This window comes from Lipophrys pholis (genome assembly GCF_963383615.2).
Source record: "Lipophrys pholis genome assembly, chromosome: 8".
NCBI lineage: Eukaryota > Metazoa > Chordata > Actinopteri > Blenniiformes > Blenniidae > Lipophrys > Lipophrys pholis.
This window is the reverse complement of record NC_137630.1, coordinates 9792979-9805236: the sequence shown is the minus strand read 5'-3', so window position 1 is coordinate 9805236 and position 12258 is coordinate 9792979. Positions and strand designations below refer to the sequence as shown.

At 42.9% G+C, this 12258-nt stretch overlaps 1 protein-coding gene across 1 annotated transcript in view; it reads left to right on the top strand.

The window, feature by feature from the left end:
• The window catches only part of agrn (agrin), a 315332-nt gene that overhangs the window by 247191 nt on the left and 55883 nt on the right, over positions 1-12258 (top strand). The window contains exons 11-17 of the mRNA XM_080470074.1: positions 83-225; positions 2346-2451; positions 4988-5107; positions 6994-7158; positions 8443-8586; positions 11234-11358; positions 11507-11612. Coding sequence (XP_080326200.1) covers positions 83-225; positions 2346-2451; positions 4988-5107; positions 6994-7158; positions 8443-8586; positions 11234-11358; positions 11507-11612 — 909 coding nt within the window. The remainder of the gene's footprint in view (positions 1-82; positions 226-2345; positions 2452-4987; positions 5108-6993; positions 7159-8442; positions 8587-11233; positions 11359-11506; positions 11613-12258) is intronic.

Here is a 12258-nt window from a genome sequence, read left to right as displayed (position 1 = left end):
TTGATGATTAGAATATGTAGAAGCTTGGTTCTACTGACCTCCAGGCCACCGCAGTGACCTTGTTTTATGTGTTTGTATGCAGACTGTGGCTCAGGGGGGTCCGGCTCAGGCCTGGAGAGCTGTGAACAGGACCGCTGCCGGACGTTCGGAGGCTCGTGGGATGAGGACGCGGAGGATGAGCGCTGCATGTGTGATTTCACCTGCCAAAGTGTGCCTCACAACCCGGTACGACCATTCTCATTCTGTCAGTCTGGTCATCAGTGATGATTACTGATCGATTAAAATCTTCTCATTATTGTACGCTGGACGGATTATAAGTGTAGCAGTAAAGTAGCCATGATGAAATTACTGAAAACAAGCTGTGCTTGTTTCACACATAAATCTCTTGAAAACTCACAATTATATATTTTATGGATAAAAATGACCTCAGATGATTTCTTGGGAAAATGTGTCTTTTGATCTTTGAAGTTTTGCAACTGGCTCCGAAATAACAGCTTTGGACCAAAAGTGCCCGAAGGTCCACTTTTTTTTTTTTTTTCAAGTGCTTTTGAGCACAGGCCGCCGAGGCACTTCATCAGCTGGAGTTTGTCTGATGACCATCGATGTGGCTCAGCTGCTGTCGTCTGAGCAGTTCGGTTGTAACTTCAAGTGATGACATCCCACTGGGGCATGTCTGTTACAACCGGCGAGACTCTCAGTGGTTGAAAGGTTGAAGCCAAACGAGGGAGTGCACCTTCAGTGGAGATCCTTTTTTTAAGTTAGTGTTTCAAATGAGAATAAGGTATAATAATTGATGACTCTCTGAAGCTTGAGTTATACAACACATTCAGGAGTGACTCAAAGACAAGAAAATATGTTTTAGGTACATGTAGAAATAGAGGTGAATTAACCCAGAAATCTTAACTACATTTTAGAACAGATTGTCAAAACTACAATTTGTTTTGACTCCTGTGCTTAGGGCCCTATACAATCTTTTCAAAGTCAGTTTTTTTTTTTTTTTTTTTAAACTTGTACTGATATTGTTCTTTTTTTTAATGTAGTTTTACCTTAGGATAAACTCCAAGACTCAAGCAAATAAAACATGCTATTTCAATGCATTTGGGTTACTCAAGGCTATTAAATACATTTCCCCAATCCATCGAGTAGTCATGTGTTGATTGTAAAGATTTACAGGGTAACAGGCTTGTTCTCAATTGGCCTATTGTGGCTGTTTGTAGAGTTAAAATACCTGCTGTGAGGGTATTTTACACTACATGGAAAATAAGAAGAAATTGATAGGTTTAAAATGTCAACACAAAACCTATAAATAAATACCATTTACATTGTTAGATTTTGTGATACTGGAAGACTTTCTCTGATTAGTTGTACCAGTGGTGTCTCATTTTACTTCAGGGGCCACTTGCAGCGCAATTTGATCCCAAGTGGCCCAGAGCACTAAATAATAACATTATATTATGGAAATAACTAGAACTCTAAATCTCGTTCTTTGCTTTGTACAAGTATGACTATATCATCAATAAGTTCACATTTAATGAACTATCCTTTTACAACACATGTCAAATTGGAAAAAACTGACTGCAATTTCAACAATATTATGCTTCATTTCACCAAGTGCTTTACAACTTACAAATCACAGAGGATTTTTATTACACTAATTACATCTTAAACACATGAAACATTTGGTCAGATGCAGCTGGAACTTAAAAATATAGTCGACTAATTTATATTATGATCAGAATAACTTAGCGAATTCTTGAAATGATGTTTTAACACATTTCTACATATGTGTAGTAATCCAGCTCATCTGAACTGATTCACCACATATACAGGCTAAAATGGAAAGAAAATGAATTCTACCCCTGGTGGTCAAATAAATGTATTGCTGTTAATGTCCTAATTTCTCACAACTGGTAAATTTAACCTGGGCGGATTGGACTTTCTGGTGGCCCAGTACTTATACCAAAGGCCTGTTATACTGGCGCTGCATCCTCGTCAACCTCTTTCTATCTTTTGTTTACAATAACTTTAGATTTTTTGATCTCCATTCAAAAATGTATCATGATCCTCTCAGTGATTTCTGGTCTGGTGGACAATCTCATTTATCTCAACAGCAAACCTTTATAACTAAAGTTTCAATCTAATTTGTTCCCGGAAATACAAAAAGTCAATGAGCAATTACTGTAGAGCAGGACAAACACCGACCACAGGTGTCACGGACGAAAGCGGTGCATCACAATTAGAAACTACTCTGCGTAGATCGACCTGTAAAGAAAACACCGGGCTGAAGACATGCCGTGAATCAGGCAAAAACATTTTAACTGTGTTATAATTCTCTCCTCTTTCAGGTTTGTGGCTCAGACATGAAAAACTACGGCAACGAGTGCGAGCTGAAGAAGGCCAGATGTGAGAAACAAGAGCACTTGTTGATTCATAACCAGGGACCCTGTGCAGGTCGGTACATTACACCACTCACGGTTAATGACATTACAGAGCGCAGGAGCGCCCTCATCAAGCCTCATTGTCACCAACATCTCATTTCTCCACTCATTTCACTCATTGATGGGGTAGTAATTGCCTCGAGTTGGAATCTAATTCTCGCAGCGCCGCTGTTGTCTTTCCTCAGCGTGACCAATGTAGCCACGAGCGAGTGACACAGTGAAGGTCAATGCCAAACATGGTGTGTATGCGTGTGACATTTGCCTGGGGAAAGTTGACTCAGTGTTACTTGCAGCTTTTCAGCGATGTTCTCATTGGTGTCTGGAAACTGACCGGTCCTCTGGGGTCGAGCGGAGTTCACACTCTTTCTCCAAGGCGTTTTTGCATGGACGCAGCTGACAGCAACAGTGATTCACTCTTTCCAGCCAGACATTCCGACTATTTAAACTATTAAACTTCTACTCATCAGCTTGCCTCTTTAACCCTCTGGACACCACTTTGCCCCACTTACTTAAACATAAACGCCCTCTCTTTGCATGTGATGAATGGTTTTTTTATCAGCTGTAATAGTTGTGTGTTCAGTGGCTAAAAGGCAAAGGTTAACCATCTTCCTCTCTGGTAAATGAAGGGACGTTGTTAGCACAGGCCGGGGAGCAGAGCAAAAGGCACTTAAGGGATTTTGTGTGATCATTTCAGCCTGTTTGATTCCCCTTGGGGCTAAAAAAAAAAAAAAAAAAAAGGAGGATGGAAAGAGTTGAAGTGAGTGAGAATGAGGGAGCTGCTGGTGTTTTCACACACATCCCTGCAGATTCTCCTAAGCTGGCCTCCTTGGGCACTGACTGTCACGCTTCTCTACCATCCATGGATAATCAATCCTTTTTTTGAAGAGCCCTCTATGGGCACCAAACCTCTGGGCTCTGCTCTCCGATTGGCTAAATGGGGTAAAAAGAAAAACTCAGATCTTAGGGAATTTCACTGCCCTCCACATCAGGAGAAACTTCATTTGACCTCAACTTCCAAACTTATCAAAACATGCCAGTGGATCTTGGAAGAAACCTTGTTGTTGTTTTATTTTTTTATTTCTCTTTTCCTACTACCTCTATTGCATAAGGTGTCAACGCTGTCATCATCTGTGACGTTGGCTTGTCGTAGACTTTCAAACAATCCTTTCTAATCGCCTGCAAACTCTCATGTGGTTCAGGGATTTCAGTATAATCCAAGGAAATATTTGTTGGTTCACCAGGCGAGCGAACACGTGCATGTGTCCTCTTGCGGGGAATAGAAAGGAGTCGCCGTAGTGATTGCAGTGGAGGAGCCAAGGTGGCAGACCTTGAAAATGCGCGGTTAATATTGCACATCACAGCGAGCCGCATTGTGCCGGACAATGGCCACTGAAGAGGAAAAACCCTTGAAGGGTGGAAGAACATATGAAATTAAAAGTTCTCCTTGTCCTAATAGGCTCAGTGCAGATAGCCGAATGGAGCGCCGGAAAGTGGCAAGTTAAATGAACTGTGTCCAAAGCCCATCTCTGGAGTGGGAAAGCAGTGGAAAAAGAGCGAGCCGAGTCATCACCATTAGGCTGAGGCTCATATCCACACCAGTAACAGTGTGATTTATGGCCCCTGTATCTCCACGCTGAAAACTCCAAATGAGCAACACAAGGAAGGAAGATGGGGAAAGACAGAGAGGGGGAAAAAAAAAATTGAAAAAAAATGTAGGGAGCGACTTCTCTATTTTAGCTGCAACTTTACTTTTCACTCCAAACGCTGATATTTTTGCCTTGGCCATTAAACAACATCCCCCCCCCCCCTCCCCTCCCCTCCCTCTCTCTCACACCCACCTCCTCACTTTTCCTCCTACTGTATGTTTTGTTGTTCTCTTTCGATTTCTGGCGAAGCGCCAGCTTTGGGAACACATTTGTTTTTATTGAGTTGAATGTAGCTGTGTGTTGGGTGCTGTCACACTAGTTTGGCTGCTGCTGCATCCTCACACAAAAGGAGCTCTCCACACACTGTGCGCAGGCAGAAAATGCTTGGCGCATTCCTTCACATTATGTCGCAGGCCTTCTTTTCTTTTCTATTTCTTTTTTTTTTTTTTTTTTTTCAAATTTTTTGGGGAAGGTTGTAGGGCAGCAGTGCAATTCCGTAATATTAGACAAGAACAAATGAAGACAACATGCCTCGTAGTAGGTGGTAAATGTCAGCTGCTGCACATTCACCACAAATGCCATTGTTTGTTTTCACTGGAGGTAATAGCATCATTTTCCCCCTGATTTTGAGCCATTGTGGAGGAACTAGCAAATAGAATTGTTATCTTGAAGCCGGCTGCCAGCCTCTCCACCTCTGCCCCTCGAGCCAATCTCATTGTTGGCAAAAAGTTACATGTTGCTCGGAGATTGCGTTGTCTAATTCCCCCCCCCCCCCCCGACCACTCAACACCCATCTACCACAGCCCGCTCCACAGTAATCACTCAAATGTTGGTGTTCTTTTCTCTCTTTCTCCCTCCTCGTGCCATCTTCCATCTCCCCTCCTCCTTTTCTTCCTCCATCAGCGGTTTCAGCCGAGTCTCCGCCCGAGCTGGCGGCGGCGCGGCACTGCAGCCTCTCCGTGTACGGCTGCTGCTCCGACAACGTGACAGCCGCCTTGGGAGTCGGACAGGCCGGATGTCCCAGTAAGTCCTCTTGTCCCACTGTGACCCCTGTTGCCTTCACTTTGTCCCCATTCTGCCGCCTGCACCTCCACACTGGAGATACTATCAGGCTGCTGCAGCATATGGGGCTTATTGTCCTTGACTGCAATTACAGAACTAAAGTTGCAGAGCAGAAAAATGTTTCATCTTAATCCAAGGAATAATTATGGTAATGCCGCGCCGTATCAACAGAAAAAATCTCTTCATCTGATGATCTTGACAAACGATAGCACGCAGATGGAGGAGAAAATGCAGCATCAAGCGTGTTAGCCAGGGGGATACAGCATCGGTGGGGAAAATGCAGACTGCACGAGGATTTAATAAAGAAGAAACTCACCTAAGCACAACTTATCCACCTTTTATGTGTGGAATTGGGCATAACTAATATTCCAGGCTTGTGTATATCGGAAAGAGAGAGTGTCCATTAAAGGAAACAGTATCCAGCTGTAAAAGCTTTCTGGGATAGAACGAACAGAGAAAACAGTGTTGAGAAATAAAGAAAAAACTATAATGGTGAAAATATATTTCTTGAGGAATCACTTAGTTTTTCAACTCCACTGTTGCCGTGGAGTTTTTTTTTTTTAGTGGTTAGTACTCAGGGCTCTTAGTGAAGATTCCTGGTTGAAATCCGGTTTGGGCTTTGGGGCCTTTTTGTGTGGTGTTTCAAAGGAAGCTAGAACAAGCTTGTCCTCCCCCTGCTGTTTAATTTCGCTCTGCCACAGAGAGCCTTCTGACCTTCTGCTTCTCATTTTGTTTCAGTAACGACAATGAATTGTCGTATTATTCTGATGGAGCTTTCCTGCAAATTATCATTGATTCTTGTCGCAACCAATAATGTGATGCCTGTCTGTGATGTTGTCTTTTTACACATTTTAAATATAATAACTTGACAATATTACATAGCATGTATCTTTAGTGAATAAATATGGGAACTATGCCATACCTGATACCTTGATAAGCAAGCTGTACACATTTTGCGGGGGGGGAAAAAAAAGTGTTTTATTTTCAAGAAATGCAGCCTTAATTTAGAATTTTACATTTACTGGCTGCAGCTCTTACATTCTCGCAAAAACCAACGTCAATGGCATTATCATCCAATAATGTAACAAAAGATTATTAAGACATCTTATTATACAATTATGACATTAATGGCTTCATAACATTTAAAATAGATACAATTATTACATTATCGGCTGTTATAATCCACCAATTCCTGAAATACAAAACACAGTTTAAAGAGCAAATAGCCCCAATCCAAAATAAACCCAATAAAAATTCATCATTGAATTCATTTAAATATCCTCCAGAGAAATAGTGTCTGGTGCAGCAGCTCTCCTCAGGCAGACACTTTCCACTGTGCGAACACAAAGGTCAATAACATCCCAACATCTGCGTGCACAAAAGTAGTAAAAGGTTGTTTTTTTTCTGTTGTTGTTGTTAATATTTATTTTGTTTGTTTGCGTACTCCAAATGAACATAGAATTACATTTTCCTCACAGCATTTTTTCCATTTCTTTTTCTCTTAATTTCCCAGAATTGTTTCACACTTTCCATTATTACAGGTCACAGAGACTTCATTTTCCCCTGTTTTTATTTTATTCTAGTATTTGATTATTTAGTTTGTGGTCTACAATAATTTAGTTTGTGACCTCAATCTAATATATTTTTTCTATATTAAAGTAATTTCTTTGCATAGCCAGCTATTTGGCTCCATCACAATTTAATCTACCGTAAATGAAAATCACCGGATCTATAAAAAGCATTTTTTTTTTTTTCATGGTAAATTTCTGGTAACCACAGCGACCGATATCTCATTGTATAATAAGCTGAATGTGTTTCATGTGACGTATCTTTTTTGCTGTCCTCAGGTACGTGCCAGTGTAACGTCTACGGCTCGTACAAAGGGACGTGTGACCCCACCACGGGGCAGTGCTCCTGTAAGCCCGGCGTCGGGGGGCAGAAGTGCGACCGCTGCGAGCCGGGTTTCTGGAACTTCCGTGGCATCGTGACAGAAAACATGAGCGGCTGCACACGTGAGCAAGTGTTTCTTCGATCCATCATCACATTTTTACCATAATTACAGACATAAAACAGATTTTCTCAGTTTTCTCGATGATGTGTTGCCGTGCAGGGAAGTTGTCTGCTTGATACTCTGAGATCAGTGTTCCCTAAGCTGGACCCTGTGGGACCCTGTGGGACCCCTGCCCTGTGTGTTTGAAACGGCCCCCTGCTGCTGCACAGCTGATTTAGACGATTGGACCATTATCAGTCTTCTGCAGATCAGAGTGGAGGAGTAGGGCATATCTAAAACATGCAGGGCAGGACCCCCACCATCACTGCTCAGGATAATGCATTGAATTTCATTGATACCACATCTCAATATAAAATAGATGTATTGAGAGAAACTGCTTTAAAAGAGGTGTTACTGTTACTTTCCCCAAAAGATTTTAACTGAACAATGGAGGCTTTGCTTCATTATATTGGTTTGAAACCCAAACTTTCTGAGCCAGATATCTCAAAAACCTGGATAAATAAAACCAACTCCTCCTGACCGGATTCCTCTTGCAGTGTCTGAGAAGATATATTTCTCAACACCCATAAGGGGAAAATACACTTTGTTCTGTGCGCTACATTTAATTTACTGCTAGTTTTAGTAGAGCAAAGTCTCTCCGTGTCCTTCAGGCCTGTCAAAGCCATGTTGAATGAGCTGTTTTCACATTTGTATTCAAGTAAAGAACGGGGTCAGGGCCCCCTGTTTGTCTTGGTGTAAAGCAATATGGTGACCAGCTCGTATCCTGCCGCTGAGGTATCATAGGACAGACGCTCCCAAAGCCACAGAGCGTTTTCAGTCAACAGCGGGAAGCCTGCAGGTGCCTCACCCATGGCCTGACCTTAACAAGGTTCACCCAAAGCAAGCAGACAGCGCGCGGCACGCCAATATCATGATGAAGCAAGGCAACAACAAAACAAATAACAGAAAAAAAACAACACATCATTGATTCCAGGAACATGATGGGGTTGATGTCCTTCCCTGGGGTTATTTTTTTCTAAAGTCTCTGCTACATACTCACCCTCCTCCTCCTTTTCATGCCTCTGTGGCCCCCGAGGCTGGATGAACTATCCTCAACCTCTGACTCTAAGACAAAGATATATCTCAAGCGCTGCGGCGAAGGTTGCTTCAAACACACTTTGCCCCTAACATAAATCGAGCCATTCGTATCCCTCCTCCTGTCATTGCACGTAATTGACTTGAGTTTTTTTTTTTCCCCCCGCCATCAGTCTTACCCTTCTCGTTTTCTTCTGCCTCTCCACGGCAGCGTGCAACTGCGACGCCACGGGCTCGGTCCGAGACGACTGCGAGCAGATGTCGGGTCTGTGCTCCTGCAAGACGGGAGTCAAGGGCATGAAGTGCAACGTGTGTCCAGATGGAAGCAAGATGGGCATGAACGGCTGCGACAATGGTGAGAGGAGATAGGAGGCAGTGGCCGAGGCATTAATACGCCACACGAACACACATTATTCCTCCGTCTCCCTCCTTCTCCTCTGTCATTCTAAAGTGGCTTTCTGTCACTAATCTGAATTGGGGATCAGCCACTTCTTTCCTCATCTGTGCCTCACATCAGTCAGGTTTATTGGCAAAGGCGGAAGTGGCTGCAAGACAGCAAATCAATAGTGATTAGGAACACACTGAAGTGTACAAATGGCAGGTTCATGACACATTGTCTAATGATTGATACTTTTTTCAGCATCATTCTCTATTTGGGGGACCTACCCGTGCTTGTTTGTGCATGTTGGTGCCTCCATATAAAGCAATATTGATCACCTTTGATTAATAATGAAAACTGCCCGAATGATTACACAAGCTACAAAGCCAGTTGAAGGAAAGGTTAGTTCCTGCTGTGGGCGCCTGCGGCTCCTTGATTAAGATGCGCCATCAAGTATCGACTGGAAGTCAAATGCTTAATGAAGCCAGCAGTCCCCGGCACAGTGGAGGGGCTCTCCACCACACACCCTGCCGGATGAAAAGACGAGGGGCTCAGAGGGTGCAGGACATAAAAGCACGAGCCCATGGAAATGGGTGGGTGGGGGCACTCCAGGCCCCTGTGATGCTGCAACAATGCAAAGACCCCCGCACCCGCTCGCCTGGCAGGCCGACGGTGGCGCGCCACGGTTGTAGCTCCTGCTGCGGCAACTTCAAGGCTTCAAACAAGCTTTGGCAGAGAAGAAAAGGTAGAGTCTGAGTGCTCACCTTTGTACCGCTCAACAGATGCTGGACAGCAATTTCAGGTGATATGCTATGAAGCCAGGAGTAACTCATGTCATATTAAGGATTATGCTTTAGCATGGTTCTATTGCAGTTGGTAAGTGTGTCACTTCGAAACAGCACAATACCTACCAATGTATTAAAAGAGTGGGGAGAGATGTGTTTAGTATCTTCCTAATTACTCTCACTAATGCAAACACTAAGAAAGAGCAACCCGCTTGGTTACCGCTGTCAGTAGAGCAGATAAATCGTTCTCCGCTATTTCTGGGGGTTAAACAGGTTAAGATCGACCAACCTGTTCCAGGTTTGATATTTACCACCCTTATTAACACTATAGATCACATTTATGTCACCAACTGGGAGACACAGAGGAATGATCACCACTTCTTTTAGCAAATCACCCCAAAAGTTACAGAAGCAGCGATGTTCTCATTAAACTCTGTTGGATGGCACTCCATCCTAAAGCCTATGTAAAGAGCCGGGCTATTATTTCCAATTCCTCTTTAAATTAGACCAGCAGATTGAATTTCCATACTCGTCTGTGACCATGAAAGCAAGATATCGCCCATCAAAGTCCATCTTTTGTACTAACTTATTCCTAAATGCCGTCTTTGGGAGTCCGGTGCCTCTAAAATACAGCAGAAAATCAATAATACAAAGCAGAAAACAAGAAAACATCGGAGCAGGCATCAGAGCAACAGCCGGAAGAGCAGGTACCCCTCACAGTGCTAAGAAAACTCTAAAAAGCACATTGCATGTTGCTTTCTTTTTTGTGTTGTCAAGGCACGGTCCAAAAAGTATTTGGAACAATATAAATTTTTCTATTGATGATTTGTTAATTTAGTTTAGTCTCTGGTGTGTTTTCATTTTGCTGCTATAATAGATCTATGTTGCATCGATGTTCTGTATAAACTAGAGAGTCATTCATGATTTGTACTTTGTTACTGAAGCTTAGTAGATTAGTTGAGTATATATTTTTCAGATAACTTTTACTCGCGTCATTTAAATTCAGCTGTCCATAATTTGTCATCCTTATATATAACTGTCAAGTTCCTTTGTTTCAACTCTTATGAGTTACAGTGGTGCAGAATGAAGGAATGATCATGTGACATCAACAATAGCTCATTGCCACAACTTCGTGTTTACACTTCAAAAATATAACTTTGAAATGGGATTCATAGTATATTATATTTAGAAAATAATTTAGTTTCTGACTCAAAACTTTGATGTGATCAGTTAAATCATCGACTATGTTCTCTATATGTTCTAAGTTATAATGTGCGGGTGGACATATACATACATGGTGTATATGTACAAACACACAAAAGCATACACCATGACCAAAAGGATCAAGATGTTGTGAAAAAAGCCATTGAGTATCAAAAAAGTTAAGGATTTTTGTTTACTTTTGTACTGACTTTCAGAATCTTTACTTTGTTAAAATTTTACTTAAGAAAAGAGGTGTGTTTTTTAAGTATCTGTATTTCCACTGATACTGAGAGCACGTTTTGCCAGCTCAGTGTATAAGTTAGAAGACCTGTAATTCCACAATGTGTTAAAATTTCTTTGTCTAATTACTCTATAAATTCTTACTCACTGTGCAGATTTGAGGAAATCCATTAAATGGATATTTAACTTGCAAAACTTCAGCTAACATAAAGTAGGCAAAAACTTCTGTAATTGTGAAACATTAAATATGCATAAAAAGTCAAACTTCTAATTGAGCTCCACGCTATCATTGCGCCACAGTCAGAATCCATAAAGCAGTTATGCTCGATTGTCATACTCCGTGATTACAGGACTGTGCTGAATGTATAACAATGCAAACCTCTTTTCATTCACAGGGCCTGAAGCCCCGACCTCGTGCGACGAGCTGGTGTGCAGTTTCGGAGCGGACTGCATCGAGGTGAACGGCCAGGCTCATTGCGAGTGCCCGTCACCAGACTGCGATCTGAAAAACAAAACAAAGGTGGGCCTTTGAATTGTCCAAATACAAGCAATAACCACTTTGAGCCACAGGTTTTCCCGCAAGGCAGAAACAGAGACGTAATTGTTCTGGTGGTCAGTGGGGAGTTAACGCGTGTTCCAATCCTTTCATCTCTGTCACGGTGGAGCAGGTGTGCGGCTCGGATGGGGTGACCTACGCCGACCAGTGCCAGCTGAGGACCATCGCCTGCAGGCAGGACAAGGACATCACGGTGCAACACTTAGGACAGTGCACAGGTGAGACCTGTCGAAGGCCTCATGCATCATACATGCCATGGATGGCCAACTGTTGTCAGTCCCCCATCAAAACATAATGAGCGGTGGTGTGGGCTTCAAATTACTGCCCCTCCTGCTGTTTGTCCTGCTATCCATCTTTCTGTCTCAGGAGGGAAGAGGCACAGCGTCGTGACGTTGAGTTTTGTGTGTAAAGTTCTTTCTTGCAACTTTCATGTTGAGAGCAAATATTAGTAGTGAACTAGCAGGTAGGAGCTTAAAGAATCTGCATTTTAAAGCCACTCTGTTGGGATTTACCTGCATGTTCCACTGCCCTGTTAGGGAAGCTGCTTCATGATGCCAGCAGCACCATGCTGTATGGGTGTGAGATCCGATGTAAAGTGCATACGTAAGGACGAAAAGGTGCAGCTCCTGCCCCTCGGCCCAGATGCTGATGGTCGTTGTTTGGATCGGTGTAATAGGTGCTGGGACGCGCACCAAGGCCACAGCTTTCATGTAAGAAGGGGAAGTTGTCGCTCCGACTGCCAGCTTGCGTCACAACAGGATTCCTGAGATGCTGCCGGCGACGCACAGCGGGAAGACGGTTGCCAGCTGTGTGGACGTGGCCATGAGCCACTGCCAGGTGTCATTTTTGGGTAGAAAAATGTTT